The sequence below is a fragment of the Chiloscyllium punctatum genome, chromosome 4 (assembly GCF_047496795.1).
Source record: "Chiloscyllium punctatum isolate Juve2018m chromosome 4, sChiPun1.3, whole genome shotgun sequence".
Taxonomy (NCBI): domain Eukaryota; kingdom Metazoa; phylum Chordata; class Chondrichthyes; order Orectolobiformes; family Hemiscylliidae; genus Chiloscyllium; species Chiloscyllium punctatum.
The window spans coordinates 102262209-102284111 of record NC_092742.1 but is presented as its reverse complement, the minus strand read 5'-3'; the positions used below and the strand labels follow the sequence as shown (position 1 = coordinate 102284111).

The 21903-nt window shown below is 42.9% G+C and overlaps 1 protein-coding gene across 1 annotated transcript in view; it reads left to right on the top strand.

The window, feature by feature from the left end:
- LOC140476598 (DDB1- and CUL4-associated factor 4-like) overlaps window positions 1-19389 on the top strand; it is a 92673-nt gene extending 73284 nt beyond the window's left edge. Inside the window, exons 13-14 of the mRNA XM_072569435.1 lie at window positions 10052-10166; window positions 18627-19389. Coding sequence (XP_072425536.1) covers window positions 10052-10166; window positions 18627-18829 — 318 coding nt within the window. The 3' untranslated portion in view covers window positions 18830-19389. The remainder of the gene's footprint in view (window positions 1-10051; window positions 10167-18626) is intronic.
- The last annotated feature ends 2514 nt before the right edge of the window (window positions 19390-21903 follow it).

Genomic DNA, 21903 nt, shown 5'->3' with positions numbered 1-21903 from the left:
ATGTGACTACAGGGTGAAAAAGATTGGGAAGTGAACACCAAAGAAGATGTGGCATTTAGGAGGGATAGGCAAATAGGAAGAGGAGTTGGGAATGACTCTTAATGAGAGTTGAGATCAGTGCATTAGTAGAAGAGGATCTTAGATCAAGAATCAAGATGTAGAATTTATATTGCTGGAGCTAAGAATTAGCAAAGGGCAGCAAATCTTGGATATAGGTCTCCAAACTGCAGTGGTAGTGTTGGGAAATTACGTCTGATGTGAGTAATGCAGTATGATGAGCAATGTCAAATTACACTGAACGAGGATGAACCATATCAACAGCAATATTGTGGAGATGAATTCCTGTCATATGTGCAAGATGGGTTTCTGGATTAGTGTATTAAAGAGCCAACTAAGGATCAAGCAAATTTGCATTTCATGTGCAATGAGAAAGGATAATTAGTAATCTTATCTTGATAGTGAGCATTTGGGAAATAGTGACAATATGTGATAGAGTTTTGCATTAAGGTTGAAGTCAGTACAGTTCATTTTGAAACTGGAGTCCTAAATCTGGAGAAAGGAAATTATGGAAGTGTGAGAACCAAGTTGGTTATGGTCGATCAGGAAAACGCGTGTACAGATTTGATGGCATGTAGGCAGTGGTTAATATCTATGGAAATATTTCCTTCTCAAGGGCAACAAGAGATGGATAAGAAATGCTGGTTCTGAAAATAGAAAGACTACATAGATATACATTCCTGTAAGCCACAAACACCCAAAGGAAAAGGTGAATTACCAAACAAGTTAAAGATTGATTAACTATGCCAGAAAATCTGGTAAGTCTGGAGATCAGAAGCAATTTAGAACCCAGCAAAGGAAGATCAAAAGGTTAGCTCGGAAAGATGGATGCCCTCGGGTGAATTTATAATGAAGGATGTGGCTAACAGGGATAGTGAATCCATTGCTTATCTTTCAAAGTTCGACAAATTCTGTAAAGGTTCCAGCAGTGGCAAATGTTATCACACCATTTCAGGAAGGAGGAAGAAGGAATATGAAGAATTTTATGTCACCAAAAGCTAGAATATATCATAAAGGACAGGATAACTAGATATTGAGAAACGTTTGGTAAAATTGGGCAGAATCAGCACAGATTTACAGAATCTGTGGGCGGCACGGTGGCACAGTGGTTAGCACTGCTGCCTCACAGCGCCTGAGACCCGGGTTCAATTCCCGCCTCAGGCGACTGACTGTGTGGAGTTTGCACGTTCTCCCCGTGTCTGCGTGGGTTTCCTCCGGGTGCTCCGGTTTCCTCCCACACTCCAAAGATGTGCAGGTCAGGTGAATTGGCCATGCTAAATTGCCCATAGTGTTAGGTAAGGGGTAAATGTAGATGTAGGGGTATGGGTGGGTTACGCTTCGGCGGGGCGGTGTGGACTTGTTGGGCCGAAGGGCCTGTTTCCACACTGTAAGTAATCTAATCTAATCTAATCTAATCTAATCTAATCTAAAGAGAAATCTTGTTTGACAAAGTTGTTGAAATATTTTGAGGAAATTATTTGTAAGATTGATAAAGAAGAGTTAGGGATGGGGTGGCGTTTCAGAAAGCTTTTGATGATGCCCCATACAGGAAGTTAAAATATAAAATTCGAGTATGGAATAGGTGGAAATATATCAGTATGGAGTTAAAAGACAGATAACAGAGTTGGAATAAAGCATTCTCAGGTTGGCAACTTACAGGGTATTGTAAGGATCAGAGCTGCAGCCATATTCATATTCAGCCAATTCACAGTCATATTCATAGCTATCCAATGCTGTGGATATGGTCACCATCTGTAATATTTACAAGTTCACAGGTGACCCATAATTTGGTGGGAATGAGAGTTGTGCGGAAAGTGCAAAGAGGCTTCAAGTGGACTTCGAACTGCTGAGTGAGTGGACCAGGACATGGCAGATGGAATTGAATGTGAATAATTATGAAGTTATCAACTTTAAAGAAAAAAAAGACAACAGGATATTTAAATGGAGACAGGATGGAAATGTAGGATATAATTGTTTCGGTTCCTTAAAGACAGCGTACAGGTGTAATAAACCTTCATCGCAAGGGTATTTGAGAATAGGAGTAAAGATGTCTTACTGCAGGTAGAGGCGTTGAGACTGCACCTTGAGTACTGTTTTGTTGCCTTTGTTTAAGGAAAGATATACTTGCCTTAGGGGGAGTGCAGTGGAGGTCCTCCAGTTCAATCCTTGGGAGGACAGTATTGTCTTATGAAGAGATCGAAGAAACCGAAACAGGCCATATCCATGTGCAAATAGATGCGGACAATATTTGGTCTCCAGCTGGGAAATTGTGAGTACCATCACAAGTGCCAGGCAATGATCATCTCTAACAAGAGCAAAATCCTATATTCCCTGGCATTCCAAAGAATGTGGGGTGACCTCACTGAAATTTAGAAAATTCTTGACAGTGTGAGTGACAGGTGGTTGTAGATGAGATGTTTCATAGGTTGATAAGTCTAAAACTAAGGGATGTCATCTCCAGATAAAAAAGCCATTTAAGACTGAGCTGAAGAGAAATTTCATCATTCAGAGAATGCTTAATCTTTGCAATTTATCCAATTCCTGATGAAAAGCTTATACTCGAAATGTCGACTCTCCTGCTCCTCGATGCTTCGAGCACTACACCTTTTGACTCTGATCTCCAGAATTTATCCAACCCAGTCAGATGTGTAAGATCAGTCACTGGGACTAATATCATCAAGCGATATGTAGATTGTGTGGGAAAATAACATTGAGATTGATCGGCTATGAAAGCAGTCTGGATGGGCTGAATGGCCTATTCCTGTGTTCCAACCCAAGGGTTCTAAAAGAGAATTTTACAGATATTGGAAATCTGATTCCAGAATAGTCCCAGCAGATTGGAAGTTAGCAAGTGTACTATTGAGAAAATGGGGAGCTCTTGACCAGTTAACCTGATTTCTGGAAGTGCTGAAAATATTGTTAAGAAAGGCCCAAAAGTAGAAAAACACATTATGATTAGATCAAGTCAACCCTGATTAATGATGGAGAAATTCAGTTTAACATATTTATTCCATTACACTTCTATCACAAATGGACACATGCTGCTTCAGTATCTGAGGTGTCACAAATGCTGTTGAACATTGTGCAATCGTCAGTGAACATCCCTATTTCTGACCTTATGATGAAGCGAAGGTCGTTGATAAAGTAGCTGTAGGGTGGTTGGGTCTAAGACACCTTTCCTGGAGCTGAGATGGTTGACTGGCATGGTGGTTCAGTGGTTTGCAGTGCTGCCTGACAGAACCAGGGACCTGGGGTTAATTCCACACTCAGATGACTGTGTGGAGTTTTCGCATTCTCCAAGTTTCTGCGTGATTTCCTCTGAGTGCTGCAGTTTCCTCACACTGGTCCAAATACTTTAGGTGGATTGTCCATAGTGTTCAGTGATGTGCTGACTAGGTGGATTAGCCATGGGAAATGCAGGGTTACAGGGATAGGCGAGGGAATGGATCTGGGAGGGAAGCTCTTCGGAGGATTGGTTTGGACTGGATGGACCAAATGGCCTGCTTCCACACTGTGTAGATTTGATGACCTCCAACAACCATAATCATCCTCCTATGTGCCAGGTATGACTCTAACCAGTGGAAAATTTGCCCTCTGACACCACTGATCCCAGTTTTTTACGAGGGCTCCTTGATGTCACTTGTTGTCAGGGCAGACAGTCTACCTCACCTCGAGTTCAATCTTTCATTTGTCTCTCGACAAGGGTCAGGAGCTGGTTAGCCTGGTGGAACCCAAACTCGGCATCACTGAGCAGGTACTGATTGATAGCAATATGGATGACATCATTCGTCACTTTACTAATGATCGGGAGCAGACTGATGGGGTGGTAATTGACTGGGCTGGATTTTCCTGCATTATATGTACAAGACATATCTGGGCAGTTTTCCATATCATTGTAACTGCACTGGAAGAACTTGGGTAGGGATGTGGCAAGTTCTGTTGCTCAAGTCTTCAGTACTATTTCTGGAAAGTTGTCAGGCCCCGTAGTCTTTGTTTTATCCAGTGTGTTCAGCAATTTGAAAATATAACATGGAGTGAATCAAATTGGCTGAAAACTGGTATCTATCAAGCTGGGGACCTCAGGAGGAGGCCGAAATGGATCATCTGCTGGGTACCTCAAACTTATCTTTTGCCCTGATGTGTTGAGCTCGTCCACCATTGAGAATGGAGGTATTTGAGGAGCCATCACCTCCAGTGGATTGTTTAATTGTCTGCCGTCATTCACAACTGGTGTCAGAGGACTGCAGAGCTTTGATCTGATCAATTTAGTTGTGGAACAACTTAGCACTGTCTATCAGTTGCTGTTCCCCCTATTTGGTTTTTCTTTTCTTTATTGCACAGATGTGTGTGTCTGTAGCAAGGTAAGCATTTTGTACACATCCCTAATTGCCTTTGAACTGAGTGTCTTTGACTATTTCAGAGGTTATGTACGAGTGAGCTAAACTGCTGTGCATCTGAAGTTGCATGTAGACTGGTTAAGGACAGCTGAGTTCCTACTCTAAAAGACATTGATATGCCATTGTAGCTTCACCAGGATGAGATCTCCAATTTAGATATGCCTGGGACTGCTCTTGGCACACCCTCCTGTACTCTTCATTGAACCATGTTTGATCCCCTGGTTTGATGGAATGGTTAAGTGGGATTTGCTGGGCCAGGAAGTTGCAGATTGGTGTTGGAGTACAGTTCTGAGGTTCATGATAGCCCACAGCACCTCATGGATGCCCAGTCTTGAGTTACTAGATCTTGATTTGATTTGTTATTATCACACATATTGAAATACAGTGAAAAGCATTGTTTTTCATACTATCCTGGCAAATCATACCTTATGTAAGTACATCAGGGTAAACAGAATACAAATTATAGTGTTACAGGAACAGAGAAGGTGCAGGGAATGATTAACTTTAACACACGAGAGTCCATTCAAATGTCCAATAACAGTGGGGAAGTAGCAGTTTTTGTGTCTGTTGGTCTGTTTTTGAACTTTTGTATCTTTTGCCTGATGGAAAAGAATGGAGAGAGTATAACATGGTAGGAGGGGTCTTTGACTGTGTTGGCTTCATTCCCAAGCCAGCAGGAAGTGTAGATGGAGTCAATGGAAGGAAGGTTGGTTTGTGTGATGGACTAGATTGCATTCACAACTCTGTGTAATTCCTTGCAATGTTGGGCACACCACTTGCCATACCAAGCTGTGATGCATCTGAATAGGACACTTTCTATGCTGCATCTACAAGAATTGGTAAGACTTATTATGAACGTGGTGAATTCCCTTAGTTTTCTGAGGATGTAGGGTGGGTTCTTGACCACTATCGATATGGACGGACGAGGACAGATTGTTGACGATATTTACTCTTAGGATCTTGAACCTCTCGACCATCAGTACCATTAATACAAACAAGGGTGTGTCCTGTATGCTGCTTCCTAAAATCGATGATCAGTTCCTTTGATATTGAGGGAGAGATTGTTATCTTTACACCACTCCACCAAGCACACTAGCTGTTTCCTTGTTATTTATTATCTGACTCATTGTGGTGGTGTCATCAGCTGACTTAGATCTGACCATTTCACTGGCCACAGAAGACATGCTAGATGATTGGAGGATAGCAAATGTGGTTCCTTTATTCAAGAAGGGTATCAGGGATAGGCCAAGTAATTACAAACCAGTTAGTCTGATGTCAGAGATAGGGAAATTGTTGGAAAGCATTCTGAGGGCCAGGATCAGTCAACATTTGCAAAGGCAAAGGTTGTCAGGGATAGTCAGCACATATTTGTTAGAGAGAGAGCTTATGTGACTAATTTAACTGAGGTTTTGAAAAGGCGATGAAGTATATTGGTGAAGTTAGTGTAGTTGATGTAGTTGACATGGACTTCAGTAAGGTCTTTGACAAGATCCCACCTGGACTACTGGAACAAAGTAAACCATGGGATTCAAGACAAGTTGACAAACTGGATCCAAATTGGCTTACAAGTAAGAGATAAAAGGCGTTGATGGAGGTTTCTTTTTGTGATTGGGAACCCAGTGGTATACCACACGAGTTGGTGCTGGCACCCATGTTGGTTGTTATGTGCATTAACATGTTGGATGCGAATGAAGAAGTAAGTTTACAGATGATATGAAACTTGGTAATGTTGATAACAAGGAGAATGGTCTGCATGCTGCAGTTATACAGATATTAGATTAGATTAGATTACTTACAATGTGGAAACAGGCCCTTCGGCCCAACAAGTCCACACCGCCCCGCCAAAGCGCAACCCACCCACACCCCCACATCTACCCCTTACCTAACACTACGGGCAATTTAGCATGGTCAATTCACCTGACCTGCACATCTTTGGAGTGTGGGAGGAAACCGGAGCACCCGGAGGAAACCCACGCAGACACGGGGAGAATGTGCAAACTCCACACACAGAGTCGCCTGAGGCGGGAACTGAACCTGGGTCTCTGGCGCTGTGAGGCAGCAGTGCTAACCACTGTGCCACCGTGCCGCCCACGATATTGATCCGCTGGTAAATTGGACAGGATACTGGCAGATGGAATCTAGCCCTGAGTAATGTGAGATGATGTATTTTGGGCAGTCAATTCACAGTGCATAGTAGGTCCATAAGGTATACTGAAGGAATAAAAGATATTGGTATAGAAGCCCACAGATCACTGAAGTTGTCAGCACAGGTAGATAGTGGTGGAAAAAGCTTACCTTCATTTGCTGAGGCACAGAATATAGGAACAAGGAAATCTTATTGCAAGTTAGTGCATTGGTTGGGCCACACATAGAATGCTGTGTGCAGTTCTGGATGCTACACAATCAGAAGGACGTGATTGTACTGGAAAGGACGCAAAGGAGATTCATCAGGATGTTGCCTGAGAGGGAAAGCCTCAGTTATAAGGAGGGACTGGATAGGCTGGATTTGTTTTCTCTGGAACAGAAGCAGCTGAGGGGAGTCTGATTGAGGTATATAAAATTGAGAGGCATAGGCAGAGTAGATTATGAGAACCAGAGAGATCTGGGGGTGCAGGTCCATTGTATCCTGAAGGTTGCTGCACAGGTGGATAGAGTGGTCAAGAAGACATATGGTCAAGAAGGCATCGGATGGGCTATTGTGTACAAGAGCTGGCAAGTCACGTTAAAATTGTACAAGACATTGGTTCGGCCACATTTAGAATACTGTGTACAGTTCTGGTCGTCACATTACCAAAAGGATGTGGACACTTTGGGGAGGGTGCAGAGGTTTATGAGGAGTTGCCTGTTATGGAAGGTGCTAGCTATGAAGAGGTTGGGTAGCATCGGTTTATTTTCATTAGAAAAAGGAGATTGAGGGGTGACCTGATTTCAGATTACAAAATCGTAAAGGGTATAGACAGGGTAGATAGGGATAAGCTTTTTCCCAGGGTGAAGGTTTCAATACCGAGAGGTCACGCTTTCAAGGTGAGAGGTGGAAAATTTAAGGGGGATACATGCGGCAAGTCCTTCACACAGAGGGTGGTGGGCATTTGGAACACATTGCCAGCAGAGGTGGTAGAGGCAGGCACGGTAGACTCACTTAAGATGCATCTGGAGAGATGTATGAGTAGGTGGGGAGCAGAGGGATACAGATACTTAGGAATTGGGCGGCAGGTTTAGACAGTACATTTGTATCAGCTCAGGCTTGAAGGGCTGAAGGGCCTCTTCCTGGGCTGTAAATTTTCTTTGTCCTTTTGTTCTTTTCCTTGTGGAAGCTGTGCCTTAAGAATACAGGGCATAAGTTTCAGATGAGGAGAGGGATCTGAGGAAAAGAATGGTGAAAATGTGGAATGCACTGCCTGAGAGGGTGGTTAGACTCTCTCAATATTTAAGAAGCAACTGGACAAGCACTTAAAATGCTTGCATGACCAAGTTTAGGTAAATGGGATTAATATTATGGTGTTTGTTGTTCAGCATAGACATGGTGAACCAAAGGGCCTGTTTCTTTATGACTATCCCATTGACCATTGTCCTAATGAAACTCAACACGATGCATGGTATCTTCAATGTGCAAATGGGACTGTCCTGTGGTCACTCCTATCGACACTACCACATATAAATCTGTACCAAATAGATTAGTGAAAATAAGGTCAAGTATGTTTTTACCTTGCTGGATTTTGTGACCATATACTCACAGCTGTGTCCTTTAGGACTCAAACAGTTCCCAAACAATCTCAAGGAGAAACCAATTGACAAATTTTATTCCATAAGCTAACTTTAACAATCAAATTGCAATGAACATAAACATGCATGTATGGACAAATGTAGTCAATGTATATGACATTCCACACCAGATTAAAGGACCAGATACAAGGACAGGTCTCATGGATTGACCCGGGCAGTATGTGCCATACATATCACACCAATTTACCCATTGTATGCTTCACACTCTGACCTTCCTCGGGTAGATTTCCCATTCCTTTTCTTCAAATATTTAACTGCTTGTTTTCATGACCCAAGTTCAATAGGTACAACCTTGAACAAAATATTAATAAACTTCTCCAGAATGAGCTCCACTTTGCTCACTGTGATCATGGTGGTTTGGATCCACTTTTATCTGAATCATCATTGATAACTCTGCATGGCTGGTGTTGTCATTCGTTACTTGAACAACTGCAGCAGTCCCTGAAGAAGGGTTACACCCGAAAAGTTGACTTCTCCACCTCCTGATGCTGCCTGACTTGCTGTCGTCTTCCAGCTTCCTGCTTGTCTACCTTGGGTTCCAGCATTTGTAGTTTTGTTTTATCTGCAACCTTGCATTTGCCAATTAGTGGGCGGCACGGTGGCACAATGGTTAGCACAGCTGCCTCACAGCGCCAGAGACCCGGGTTCAATTCCCGCCTCAAGCGACTGACTGTGTGGAGTTTGCACATTCTCCCCGTGTCTGCGTGGGTTTCCTCCGGGTGCTCCGGTTTCCTCCCACAGTCCAAAGATGTGCAGGTCAGGTGAATTGGCCATGCTAAATTGCCTGTAGTGTTAGGTAAGGGGTAAATGCAGGGGTATGGTTGGGTTGTGCTTCGGCGGGACAGTGTGGACTTGTTGGGCCAAAGGGCCTGTTTCCACACTGTAGTAATCTAATCTAATCTAATCTACAGTCACCTGGATTCTTCCTTCAGTTCCTTCCAAATACCTGTAGGGGGAGCTCAAATGGTCTTCAGGTTTCAAGTGGTTTTAATTTCCCCTTCAGTTAGTTGCTGACTCAAAACAAATACAAGGAGAAAGTGAGGACTGCAGATGCTGGAGATCAGAGCTGAAAATGTGTTGCTGGAAAAGCGCAGCAGGTCAGGCAGCATCCAAGGAGCAGGAGAATCGACATTTCGGGCATGACTCATGAGCCCTTCTTCAGGAATGACTCATTCCTGCTCCTGCTCCTTGGATGTTGCCTGACCTGCTGCGCTTTTCCAGCAACACATTTTCAGCTCAAAACAAATACAAACTTTGAAACCAGGGTCAGTGTTATCCAACAGAAAATGCGACAAGTAAGGTGTTCAGAAAATAGCTCTTTTGCAATAAATCACAATATAAACAATTTAGGATAGCTGATTGACATGGACAAGTTGGACCGAAGAGTCAGTTTCCATGCTGAACTACTCTATGACAAAGTCATCTGTTTTTTGCTCCTATTTTCTACAATAATCTGCAATAATTCTTTCTATTGAACTCCTTGCGACTTTCATAGTGTCTTGATGTTTCAAATAAATATACAAAAATGTAATTTGTACTAGAGCTTATTGTGTCGATAGAGTTGGGAATTAAATAATGCTTCAGCGTATTGAGTTCAGTGCTTACGCTGTTTTCTTGCTCTCCTGCTTGACCTTTCTTTATAATATTGCACCATACTTCAAATGTTCAGTGTAATTTAGTAGAATTGAACTTAATGTTATATGGTCTTAGAGTTCTGATGTTGGAATGTATTTGACCCAGCTCTAACATGGTCATGTGTTTCCCTATATTAATGGCTAGCACAAACCATGAATTTGATATATTGTTTCTTTCAGATTAAACTTTGGGACCTGAGGACTACAAGATGTGTTAAACAGTATGAGGGTCATCATAATGAGTGTGCTTATCTCCCTATCCATCCTCATGAAGAAGAAGGTGTTCTTTTAGCTGGTAAGTGCTACCTCTTGCTTATTTCCACCCCTTTGATATTGGAGTGTGTTTTTAAGGTTTAGCTGAATGCTGGAAAGTCTACACGTGTGGTGTAGACTCACATTGCAAATGATAAAATTGCCTCTTTCAGGTTCCAAAGTTCTGTGTCTGAATTTACAGACTGGTAAATATTCACATGTTCTTGAAATAACTTGAGTCTGAATTTTTAATACAAATGAGAAACGTATCAAAGGCTAAAACCCTACCCATACTGCTGTGTGAAAGAGTTGGAAAATTAGTTTGTGGCAGTGGTAAAACCAGATTGGCACAGCAGCAGTAGACCAAACATTGTAGCTTTTGCAATAAAAGACTCTTTGGGCAACAGTAAAGCAAGTTTGACACCAACTCAACTAAAGTTGATGACCAAAGGCTTGGTCAGAGTGCAAGGTTTGAAGGAGGTGTTTGTTAAAGAAGGAAGGTGAGATAAAGAGGGATAAGGAGAGAATTCCAAAGCTTGGGGCCCATGTAGTAGAAGGCATGGCCACCAGGAAGGGAGGGATAATACCTGAGAATGCATGAGAACCACAGATTCATGAAACTTGAACAGAATGTAAGACCAAGGAAGGATTTTAAAACAAGGATGAGAACTTTAAAATGAAGACATCTCTTAACTGAGAGATCATGTAAGTCAGCAAACACAGGGTGAGTGGTCAACACAATTTGATTCGAGTTAGGACCAGAGCAGTAGTAACTTGAATGACCTCAAGTTGACAGTGGGAGATCAGTCTGAAGCAACACTGACTATCAGTTTTGTAAGGGGGTGATTTGATGCAGGGTGGAGGTATGCTGCAATAGAAGTGAAAGTAGGTGATTGCAGAAAAATGTTGCGAAGTGGTCGTTTTTATTGGGAGTGAATTGATCTTTAGGGTTGGACTGCAAATTTGGGAAACTTTTGTGTTTCAAGCCTTGATTCATTATGCTGTAAATGTTGAGATTGCCTCACAGATTTTCGTCAACTCCTCTAACCTAACTTTAAAGTCCACAGGTTATTGACTCAGTGTTCTTGTTTTTGGAGACAGTGTACAGTCATGGCAGCGCAGGCGGTGGAATGTTCCTCCTGCAGGATGTTTGAGGTAGGGGTGACCACCGATACTCCTGCCGACTTCGTGTGCAGGAAATGCAGTCAGATCCTGATCCTCACCGAACGAGTTAGGGAACTGGAACTGGAGCTGGATGAGCTGAGGATTATTCGAGAGGCTGAGAGGGTGATTGATAGAAGCTACAGGGACATAGTTATGCCAGAGAACAGAGGTAGCTGGGTAACAGTTAGAGGAGGGAAGGGGAAGAAGCAGGCAGTGCAGGGTTCCCCTGTGGTCGTTCCCCTAAAAAATAAGTATACAGCTTTGGAAACTGTTGGGGGGGACAGCCTTGCAGGTGTAAGCTGCAGTGAAGGGGTCTGTGGCTCTGAGATTCAGAAGGGAAAGGGGGAGAAGAGGAGAGCGCTAGTTATAGGGGACTCTCTAGTTAGAGGGACGGACAGGCGGTTCTGTGGACATGGGCGAGACTCTCGGATGGTTTGTTGCCTCCCAGGTGCTAGGGTCCGAGACGTCTCGGACCGTGTCTTCAGAATCCTTAAGGGGGAGGGTGTGCAGCCAGAAGTCGTGGTACACATTGGCACCAACGACATAGGTAGGAAGAGGGGTGGGGAGGTCATTCAAGAGCTCAAGGAGTTAGGCTGGAAGCTAAAAGCTAGGACAGACAGAGTCGTCATCTCTGGGTTGTTGCCGGTGCCACGTGACAGAGAGGCAAAGAATAGGGAGAGAGTGCAGTTGAACACGTGGCTGCAAGGATGGTGTAGGAGGGAGGGCTTCAGATATTTGGACAATTGGACTGCATTCTGGGGAAGGTGGGACCTGTATAAACAGGACGGGTTGCACCTGAACCAGAAGGCACCAATATCCTGGGGGGTAGGTTTGCTAGCACTCTTCGGGGGGGTTTAAACTAATTTGGCAGGGGGATGGGATCCGGACTTGTAGTCCAGCAAGTAAGCTAGCTGTGTGTCAGGATGTCCAAGACTGTAGGGAGGCTGTGGAGAAGGTAGCACTGACAGGGACTACTTGCGGACACAGAGATGGGCTCAAGTGCGTATACTTCAATGCAAGGAGTATCAGAAATAAGGTGGGTGAACTTAAGGCATGGATCGGTACCTGGGACTACGATGTTGTGGCCATCACGGAAACATGGATAGATGAGGGACAGGAATGGCTGTTGGAGGTTCCTGGTTACAGATGTTTCAGTAAGATTAGGGAGGGTGGTAAAAAAGGAGGGGGGGTGGCATTGCTAATTAGAAATGGTATAACGGCTGCAGAAAGGAAGTTTGAGGGGGATCTGCCTCTGGAGGTAGTATGGGCTGAAGTCAGAAATAGGAAAGATGCAGTCACCTTGTTGGGTGTTTATTATAGGCCCCCCAATAGCAGCAGAGATGTGGAGAAACAGATTGGGAAACAGATTTTGGAAAGATGCAGAAGCCACAGGGTCGTAGTCATGGGCGACTTCAACTTCCCAAATATTGATTGGAAGCTCTTTAGATCAAGTAGATTGGATGGGGCGGTGTTTGTGCAGTGTGTCCAGGAAGCTTTTCTAACGCAGTATGTAGATTGTCCAACCAGAGGGGAGGCCATATTGGATTTGGTACTCGGTAAAGAACCGGGACAAGTGGTGGGCTTGTTAGTGGGTGAACATTTTGGTGATGGCGACCACAATTCTGTGACTTTCACCTTGGTTATGGAGAGAGATAGGTGCGCACAACAAGGAAGTTTTTACAATTGGGGGAAGGGAAATTACGATGCTGTAAGACAGGATTTGAGGAGCATACGTTGGGAGCATAGGCTGTTAGGGAAGGATGTGGTGGAAATGTGGGACTTTTTCAAGGAGCAGATACGACGTGTCCTTGATATGTATGTACCGATCAGGCAGGAAAGAAATGGTCGTGTGAGGGAGCCTTGGTTGACGAGGGAGGTTGAATGTCTAGTAAAGAGGAAGAAGGAGGCTTACATAAGGTTGAGGAAACAAGGTTCAGACAGAGCAGTGGAGGGATACAGGATAGCCAGAAGGGACCTGAAGAAAGGGATTAGGAGAGCTAAGAGAGGGCATGAAAAATCCCTGGCGGATAGGATCAAGGATAACCCCAAGGCATTCTATGCGTATGTGAGAAACCTGAGAATGACGAGAACGAGGGTAGGTCCGATCAAGGACAGTGGTGGGAGACTGTGTATTGAGTCGGAAGAGATAGGAGAGGTCTTGAACAAGTACTTCTCTTCAGTATTTACGAACGAGAGGGACCGTATTGTTGAAGAGGAGAGTGTGAAACGGACTGATAAGCGAGAAGAGATACCTGTTAGGAAGGAAGATGTGTTGGACATTTTGAACAACTTGAGGATAGACAAGTCCCCCGGGCCTGACGGGATATATCCTAGGATTATGTGGGAAGCAAGAGAGGAAATTGCAGTACCGTTGGCAATGATCTTCTCGTCTTCACTGGCAACTGGGGTGGTACCAGGGGACTGGAGAGTAGCGAATGTTGTGCCCCTGTTCAAAAAAGGGAATAGGGATAACCCCGGGAATTACAGGCCAGTTAGTCTTACTTCTGTGGTAGGCAAAGTAATGGAAAGGGTACTGAGGGATAGGATTTACGAGTATCTGGAAAGACACTGCTTGATTAGGGACAGCCAGCACGGATTTGTGAAGGGTAGGTCTTGCCTTACAAGTCTTATTGAATTCTTCGAGGAGGTGACCAAGCATGTGGATGAGGGTAGAGCAGTGGATGTAGTGTACATGGATTTTAGTAAGGCATTTGATAAGATTCCCCATAGTAGGCTTATGCGGAAAGTCAGGAGGCATGGGATAGAGGGAAATTTGGCCAATTGGATAGAAAACTGGCTAACCGGTAGAAGTCAGAGAGTGGTGGTAGATGGTAAATATTCAGCATGGAGTCCAGTTACAAGTGGAGTTCCGCAGGGATCAGTTCTGGGTCCTCTGCTGTTTGTAATTTTTATTAATGACTTAGAGGAGGGAGTCGAAGGGTGGGTCAGTAAATTTGCAGATGATACAAAGATAGGTGGAGTTGTGGACAGTGAGGAGGGCTGTTGTCGGCTGCAGAGGGACTTAGATATGATGCAGAGCTGGGCTGAGGAGTGGCAGATGGAGTTCAACCCTGCCAAGTGTGAGGTTGTCCATTTTGGAAGAACAAATAAGAATGAGGAATACAGGGTTCATGGTAGGGTTCTTGGTCAGGTGGAGGAACAGAGGGATCTTGGGGTCTATGTACATAGATCTTTGAAGGTTGCCACTCAGGTGGATAGAGTTTGTAAGAAGGCCTATGGAGTATTATCGTTCATTAGCAGAGGGATTGAATTCAAGAGTCGTGAGGTGATGTTGCAGCTGTACAGGACTTTGGTTAGGCCACATTTGGAGTACTGTGTGCAGTTCTGGTCGCCTCACTTTAGGAAAGATGTGGAAGCTTTGGAGAGGGTGCAGAGATGATTTACCAGGATGTTGCCTGGAATGGAGAGTAGGTCGTACGAGGATAGGTTGAGAGTTCTCGGCCTTTTCTCGTTGGAACGGCGAAGGATGAGGAGTGACTTGATAGAGGTTTATAAGATGATCAGAGGAATAGATAGAGTAGACAGTCAGAAACTTTTTCCCCGGGTACAACAGAGTGTTACAAGGGGACATAAATTTAAGGTGAAGGGTGGAAGGTATAGGGGAGATGTCAGGGGTGGGTTCTTTACCCAGAGAGTGGTGGGGGCATGGAATGCGCTGCCCGAGGGAGTGGTAGAGTCAGATTCATTGGCGACCTTTAAGCGGCATTTGGATAGGTACATGGATGGGTGCTTAATCTAGGATAGAAGTTCGGCACAACATCGTGGGCCGAAGGGCCTGTTCTGTGCTGTATTGTTTTATGTTCTATGTTCTATACTTGAGATATTGTTATGGACCAGACCAGGCCCCCTCAAACATTTCAAAAAAGTAGCCCTGACCCTAATTTTGCGAGTTGGTCGAAGCAGGTGTAGAGTGGATATTCCAGCTGGTCAAACCACTTAGTTTTAAACAAAATAGACTTTACAAGATTACCAAATGAAACACAAACAAAAGAGAACAGAAACCGAATAACTTAACCTATCTGAAAACCCAACAGATTATCCCAACATAATTATCCTAGCAGTATCTATTACCTACAATCAAACTGCCCCAAACCCAGGCATTTTGGAACTTGTGCCTTTATGACCACCTGAAAATAAACCAAGGACAACATAGCCTTGTTAAAGGAGCCGCATCATCACCGATATGTTTCCATGCACATTCATACAAGATACAGTTGTCAGTAAGACAGACTATGACTGAATTTTACAAGGCTCTCTATGTTGTGTCACTGAATGTATGGACAAACTCTCTGTTTGGTAATCTACTTTCTTCCTATTCAGGCCGAATTGTCAGAGAATTTGCATTCTTGGGCAGTCATTTGACTGGAATAACTTAACTGCCCACCAGGCATCAAGCACAACATAACTACAGCTGAAGGTTATTAGCATGAGGGCAGTTAACCTGCCAGAAAAACTGTGTTTTCCCAGGCTCAAAATGACCCCCCAGCCTAATACACATGCATGTGCGCCCATGTGTGCATATGTGCACATACTGTCTCACTCACTCAGTCTCTGTCATTCTCTCAGTGTTCTCACTCGCACACACTTCCACATTTTCTCTCTCTCACATTCTCTTTTACATACATTCTCTCCCTATCATACTCTCTCTCTCTCTCTCTCTCTCTCTCTCACCTGGACACATTGTTTCTATCACATGGACACATTTACTCTTCACACATGCACACTCTCACTCTCTGAGACACTCTTGGTTTCTTTCACCCCTTCTAAATTTCGCACTGTCTTCATTCTCTTTTTTTCTCTCACACACACGCACGTTCACATTTCTATATCGCATGCATTCTCATATATTCTGTCTTTACTCACTGTCTCTTGCACTCACTCACACTCTTTCGTGCGTATTCTCACACCAGTCAGAGCTGGGGAGAAGTCTTCAACTGCTCAGAACTCATTGAAAATAAATCTTCTGCAAGCAGACGTTTGTGGGGTTATCAGAGAGGAAGCCATCCTGTTTAAGACATCTTTAGTTTGGGGAGTCCATGCTAATTTGTTTTCTTGGTCTGGGATCACAACAATACCTGCAAAGGGCATGAGCTTGCCATCCTGGTGTAGTCATTCATAAAACACAAAATAATATAACCTTCAAAATGTAAAAAAAATCATATCCTGGTGAACGGGACAGGTACAAAGGACAGAAAAGGGTGAATAGTAAGAGCTATCTTATTATGAAAAGGTAGTATGAAAATAAATGTGTAAGGGAAGTTAAAATTAGCAAGAAAGTAATTTTGCATTTGGAGAAAAGCTTTCTTAAACCTTGTTGACAGTAATTTGGTAAATGCAAATGCATTATTCAACATTATTTATGTCACCACATGGAAACTAATATTGAATCAGAGACAGGGTCTTGGCAACTTTAACTTAAACACAATAATGGCAATTAAGATATCAACAACACTTATAAGAGTGTCAGGACCGTGATTTTTAAACAAAGCTGGTGAAAACATTGTTAATGCTCAATCTACAATCCTCCAAAATTTTGTTCATTTAACAAAAATGTTTTTTAGATTAAAAACGTGTGCATTTGTTCCTGCTGTTTCGGAAAGGTCACAGAAGGAAACCAGTGATTTAATGACCCATTTAGTCTTTCATTAGTTGTTGGAAAATATTACTTGAGTGCACCATTAAGATGTGGACCCTTAAAAAAAATCTAGTCAGAGAGACAGCAAAGATTTGTGAAGAGTTTGTTAGGCCTGGTAAACTAGATTGAATTCTTTGAAGAGATAGACAGGGGAATGATGATGTTATACATGCAGACGTTCAGAAGGTATTTGAGAAAGGTCTCTAATAGAGGCTGTTAGCTCAAGTTGAAGTTCATGAAATTGAAGGCAGATGATTAGCTTGATTAAGAATGCAGTAGGGTGACAGGAAAAAGTGTGGATAATGTGACTAGTAACAGCAGAAGGAAATGGCAGATTGAGTGATAGGCAGAAAAGTTATGAACTTTAAAGTTCTGCTTATATCACAAGTAGGACACTGTATCCGTTTCTGTCGCCACACAACATGAGACTTAAATTCAGATTATGGCCTGTTTAGATAAGACAATGAGAGAAACTTTTTCCAGATGTTTGCTGGTGGTACAAGGTTTGTCGGGAAACGTACTTCAGGTTTTGGCAGATGGTAAGGGAGAGGTGTGAGGAACAAACCTGTATTTAGGCAGCAAATAGGAAAGACCTAAAATTTGCTATATGAGTGGCAGAAGAGGAGACGATCACTTGTTTCGAAAGAAGATTGCTTTGGGCATTTGTAAGAAATAGACTTTCAGGGCCATGGAGATGGAAAGGGGAATCAAACTGACTAATCTACTGAGAGCCAACGTAGACTCGATAGGTTGTCTGTTGCAGGCCAAGCAAATCTCTCATTCCAGGTAAGGATCAAGTACATAGGACACTATTCTCCAAATATGACACTATGTTTGCTGAGCACAAGCATAAAAGGAGGTACAAAAGCCAGTTCTGTTCTTTTCAATTTAAAAAGGAGTGTTTCGGGTCTGCTGGAATTAATATCTTTACTGTATCATTAAAATTTTTGGGTTTGTGTTATTCTATTTAATCTAAGTTCATCTTGTAATAGACATCCAATTTATTGTTAAAGCAAAATCTGCAGCGTTTTGTACATCTATTTCAGTGAGAGACCACGATGCTAAAACTAAAACAAAAAAAGACATGATCTATCAAGCTAGGTTGCTGGCTGGGATCTTACCTGTCCTGAGTAACATCTGCTGGGATCAGAATCACAGCATCAGGCAAGAACATCATTTAAGCTGCTTCCCACTTCCACTTCACTATTTCTGCAAATGAAATATTTTGAACAATACATATCACCCAGAACCAAAAGACATAGAACATGAAATCTCAGATAAAAACAGAAAATATTGGAAATACTCAGCAGGTTTTGTAGCATCTGTGGGAAGAGAAATATAGTTAATGTTTCAGGTCACTGAGTTTTCATTGCACAGTGTCACTGATCTAAAAGGTAAACAGCTTCTCTCTGTAGAAGCTGTCAGAGCTGCTGAATAGTTGCTGTATTTTCATTTTATAAGTTCAAAAGACATTGCCTCTCATCTTGCCAGATTTTCCCGCCCTCAACTTTAAATGTCAACAGGATCACAGCCTGATTTGATGTAAAAGTAGGAACTAACGAAATATTCTGGTAAAGTTAATTAGAAATTTTACTGCTCTCAATTTATCATTACTCAAGTAGCCAGGAGTAATTCCTTAACATCTGATAGTGATTTATTTCATTATTTCTATTAATTTTTCAGTTGGACAAGATTGCTACACTCGAATCTGGAGTCTACATGATGGTACCCTCCTTCGAACAATTCCATCTCCTCACTCTATTTCCAAGGACTCCATTCCCAGTATAGTTTTCTCTTCACAGTTGGGAGGGAGGAGTGGTGTACCTGGACTTCTGATGGCAGTCTATCATGACCTATATCACTTCTCATACAGCTCCAATCACTGACTGTAACAGTGAGAGAAAAATTAAAATTATAGTTCACATGGCACCAGCTCTGAGGCACAGTCACCAATAATTTAATTGAAGAAGAAAGGTTTTAAGCTGTTATATTTTTCTAATCTCCTCCAGCAGTGATGTTTTTAAAATACATGTGTGAAGAGCAGAAGAGGCTGAACAGCTGGTCCTTTAAGTTTGTGTTCTTAATGGAATACTGTACTGTGCTGGTTACATAAAATTTAAATGAATAAACTTTTCTTTTGTTAGATTGAGGATTGTTAATATAGCAGCAGATTATGCGCATTTGACAAGACTAATCAAAACATGTTGGACAACACAAGTCTTTCAGCATCACGTGCCGTAAATTTGTGCAAACTCTATAGTTTCTGCTTAAGAACTAAATTGGTGGGAATATTTTATTGTATAAAAGCAAAGTACTGTCTGAAATTCTGCGTTGTCTGAGAATAGACTGGCAATTTACAAAAACAAATACAGGAGCTATTGAAGTTGCCATGGATTGGCATCTTATATTAACAACAGAAAATACATTTAATAAAAGGTGGACCTTGTCTTAATTTTTTTCATTCACGGCTCACGGGCTCTCAAGAAAAAGACAGGAACCAGGCCATTTCAATTCCAGGCTGGAAGAATCTGCTTCAAGGACCCATCTGCCACTGGAGCAGTCCACCACACTGGGCCACAAGACTCCACGGAAGCTGCCTCAAGGAATTCTGGACTGAACCCCCTCATTGCCAATCGTGGCTGTCAGAATCTCAAATTGAGAGTGTGATGCTGGATTAGATTAGATTAGATTACTTACAGTGTGGAAACAGGCCCTTCGGCCCAACAAGTCCACACCGCCCCGCCGAAGTGCAACCCACCCATACCCCTACATCTACCCCTTACCTAACACTACGGGCAATTTAGCATGGCCAATTCACCTGACCTACACATCTTTGGAGTGTGGGAGGAAACCGGAGCACCTGGAGGAAACCCACGCAGACACGGGGAGAATGTGCAAACTCCACACAGTCAGTCACCTGAGGCGGGAATTGAACCCGGGTCTCTGGCACTGTGAGGCAGCAGTGCTAACCACTGTGCCACCGTGCCGCCCACATTAGATCAGGAAAAGCACAGTAGATCAGGCAGCATCAGAGGAGCAAGAGAATCGACATTTCGGGCATAAGCCCTTCATCAGCTCACTATTCCTGATGAAGGGCCTATGCCTGAAACATAATTTCTCCTGCTACCTCAAATGCTGTGCTTTTCCTCCACCACCACATTTGTCGACTCTGATCTCCAGTGTGTGCAGTCCTCACTTTCTCCTGGTTGGCATCTCAAATTAAACTCACCACGCTGCCAAAGCAAACTGCCACTCCATAGGACCCACCAGCATGTGGCCATCATCTGACTCAGTTCAACTCTTCCTCCTCACCCCAGCTGCTGATAATCTGGTTTAAATGGTATTTTGCTTTTGTGCATTCGTTTATATGTTGCTACACTTACAAAGTATGTTTCTGAAAAATAAACTAGCACGTGCTGCCATGTAAATATGCAACTAACATGCAGTGGCCTGAAGGGGTTGAATTGCTTTCAATAAAAGCAAATGGGGCAAACCTGAAAAATTAGATTTACAGGACCGCAATAAGCAGTGACCTGTTGACAACCCTATTTAATCTGATCTCGAAAGTTCACAGACTCTGGTCTGTGAGTACTTGGATGGGAGACTGTCTGTGCGTAATGAGTAATGGAAGGGCTGTTGTGGTGCAGCAGTAGTGACTTATTGCTGAGCCCGGAGGCCCAGGTTCAAGGGTGTGTAATAACATGAGTGGTTAGGTTGGTTTGTAATATGTTTAGTAAATAGTCCCAGCAAACCTGGAGAAGCAGTTTGTCAAAGTGAAGACTGCCACTAGCCTAGCAACTGGTGGGAGGGAGGGGTTGTTTGTAAAAATTATAAGTATCAAGGCTGCAAAGCAGAGTAGCAATACTTCAGATTTTTTTAAAAAACCCAAAGCAAAAGAAAACTTTGCAAAGGTCATGGGGTATTAGCAAAAAATGTGGCTTCAGGGTAGAACCGAAAACAGTTGGAACTAAAGACAAAATGATAAACTGGCTACCAGAAATTTGAAAGAAAAACGTAAAATACTGGAGAAGCTGAAGAGGTTTGGCAGGATCTGAGGAAAAATCTGAGTTAAGTTTAAAGACCAATGGCCCTTCTTCAGATCTGACAGAAGCTGGCAGTGAGAGGAGGTGGGCCCCAGAGAGTAAAGGACAGGCAAACCTCGGGATGATAGTAGGTATTGTGGACCAGACCATACCAGACCCCCCTCAAAATATTTTAAGCAGGGAGTCTAGACCCTGGCTTTTTCTTATTTTCAGGGTAAATGTAAAGTGTCATGTTCCAGATGCAACAAATGTGGCTTCAGGGTAAAACAGAAAACAGAACTAAAGACAAAATGACCAAATGGTCAAACTACTCAATGTTAAGCAAAACAATTTATTTAAACACTATATTTAAAGTACAAACAAAAGAAAGAGGAATTTAGTATAACAGCTATTGAAAAATTTAACCAAATAAAAGATATATTACTTAGTACTAATTAGCTGTTCCAATATAACAATATCCCACAAATACACCTCTTGTCAAAAAGGCAAATTCAGACACGGATTCTCGCATGCAGTTCTCCAATCCAGCAGGAAATCCCATTCAAAAGATTCAGAGAGTGTAGCATCCAGGAACACCCTCACTGAAGCTACCAAGACTTTTCAGACCCCAGTGACTTCTGCATAAAACCAGACCCAAAAACTTAAAGGAAACCTAGAACGCTTGAGAACTGGCCCCACACAGGCAACTTCCATTGTTCCAATTGAAAAGGAATCCAAGGCCGCATAAATTATTAACTTTATTAGATTGAGCTCTGTACAACCTTTGCAACCTCTCTTCAAAAACTGGACTGGTTGTCAAAGGTGAAGACGTTGCAATCAAGGATAAAGCGGGTGTGTTGTAGGATGGTGTTTGGAGATTGGCAGTTGTTGGTGTTGAATACTGAGGCTGTTGCCGTGATGCCATCATTGTGGGGGAT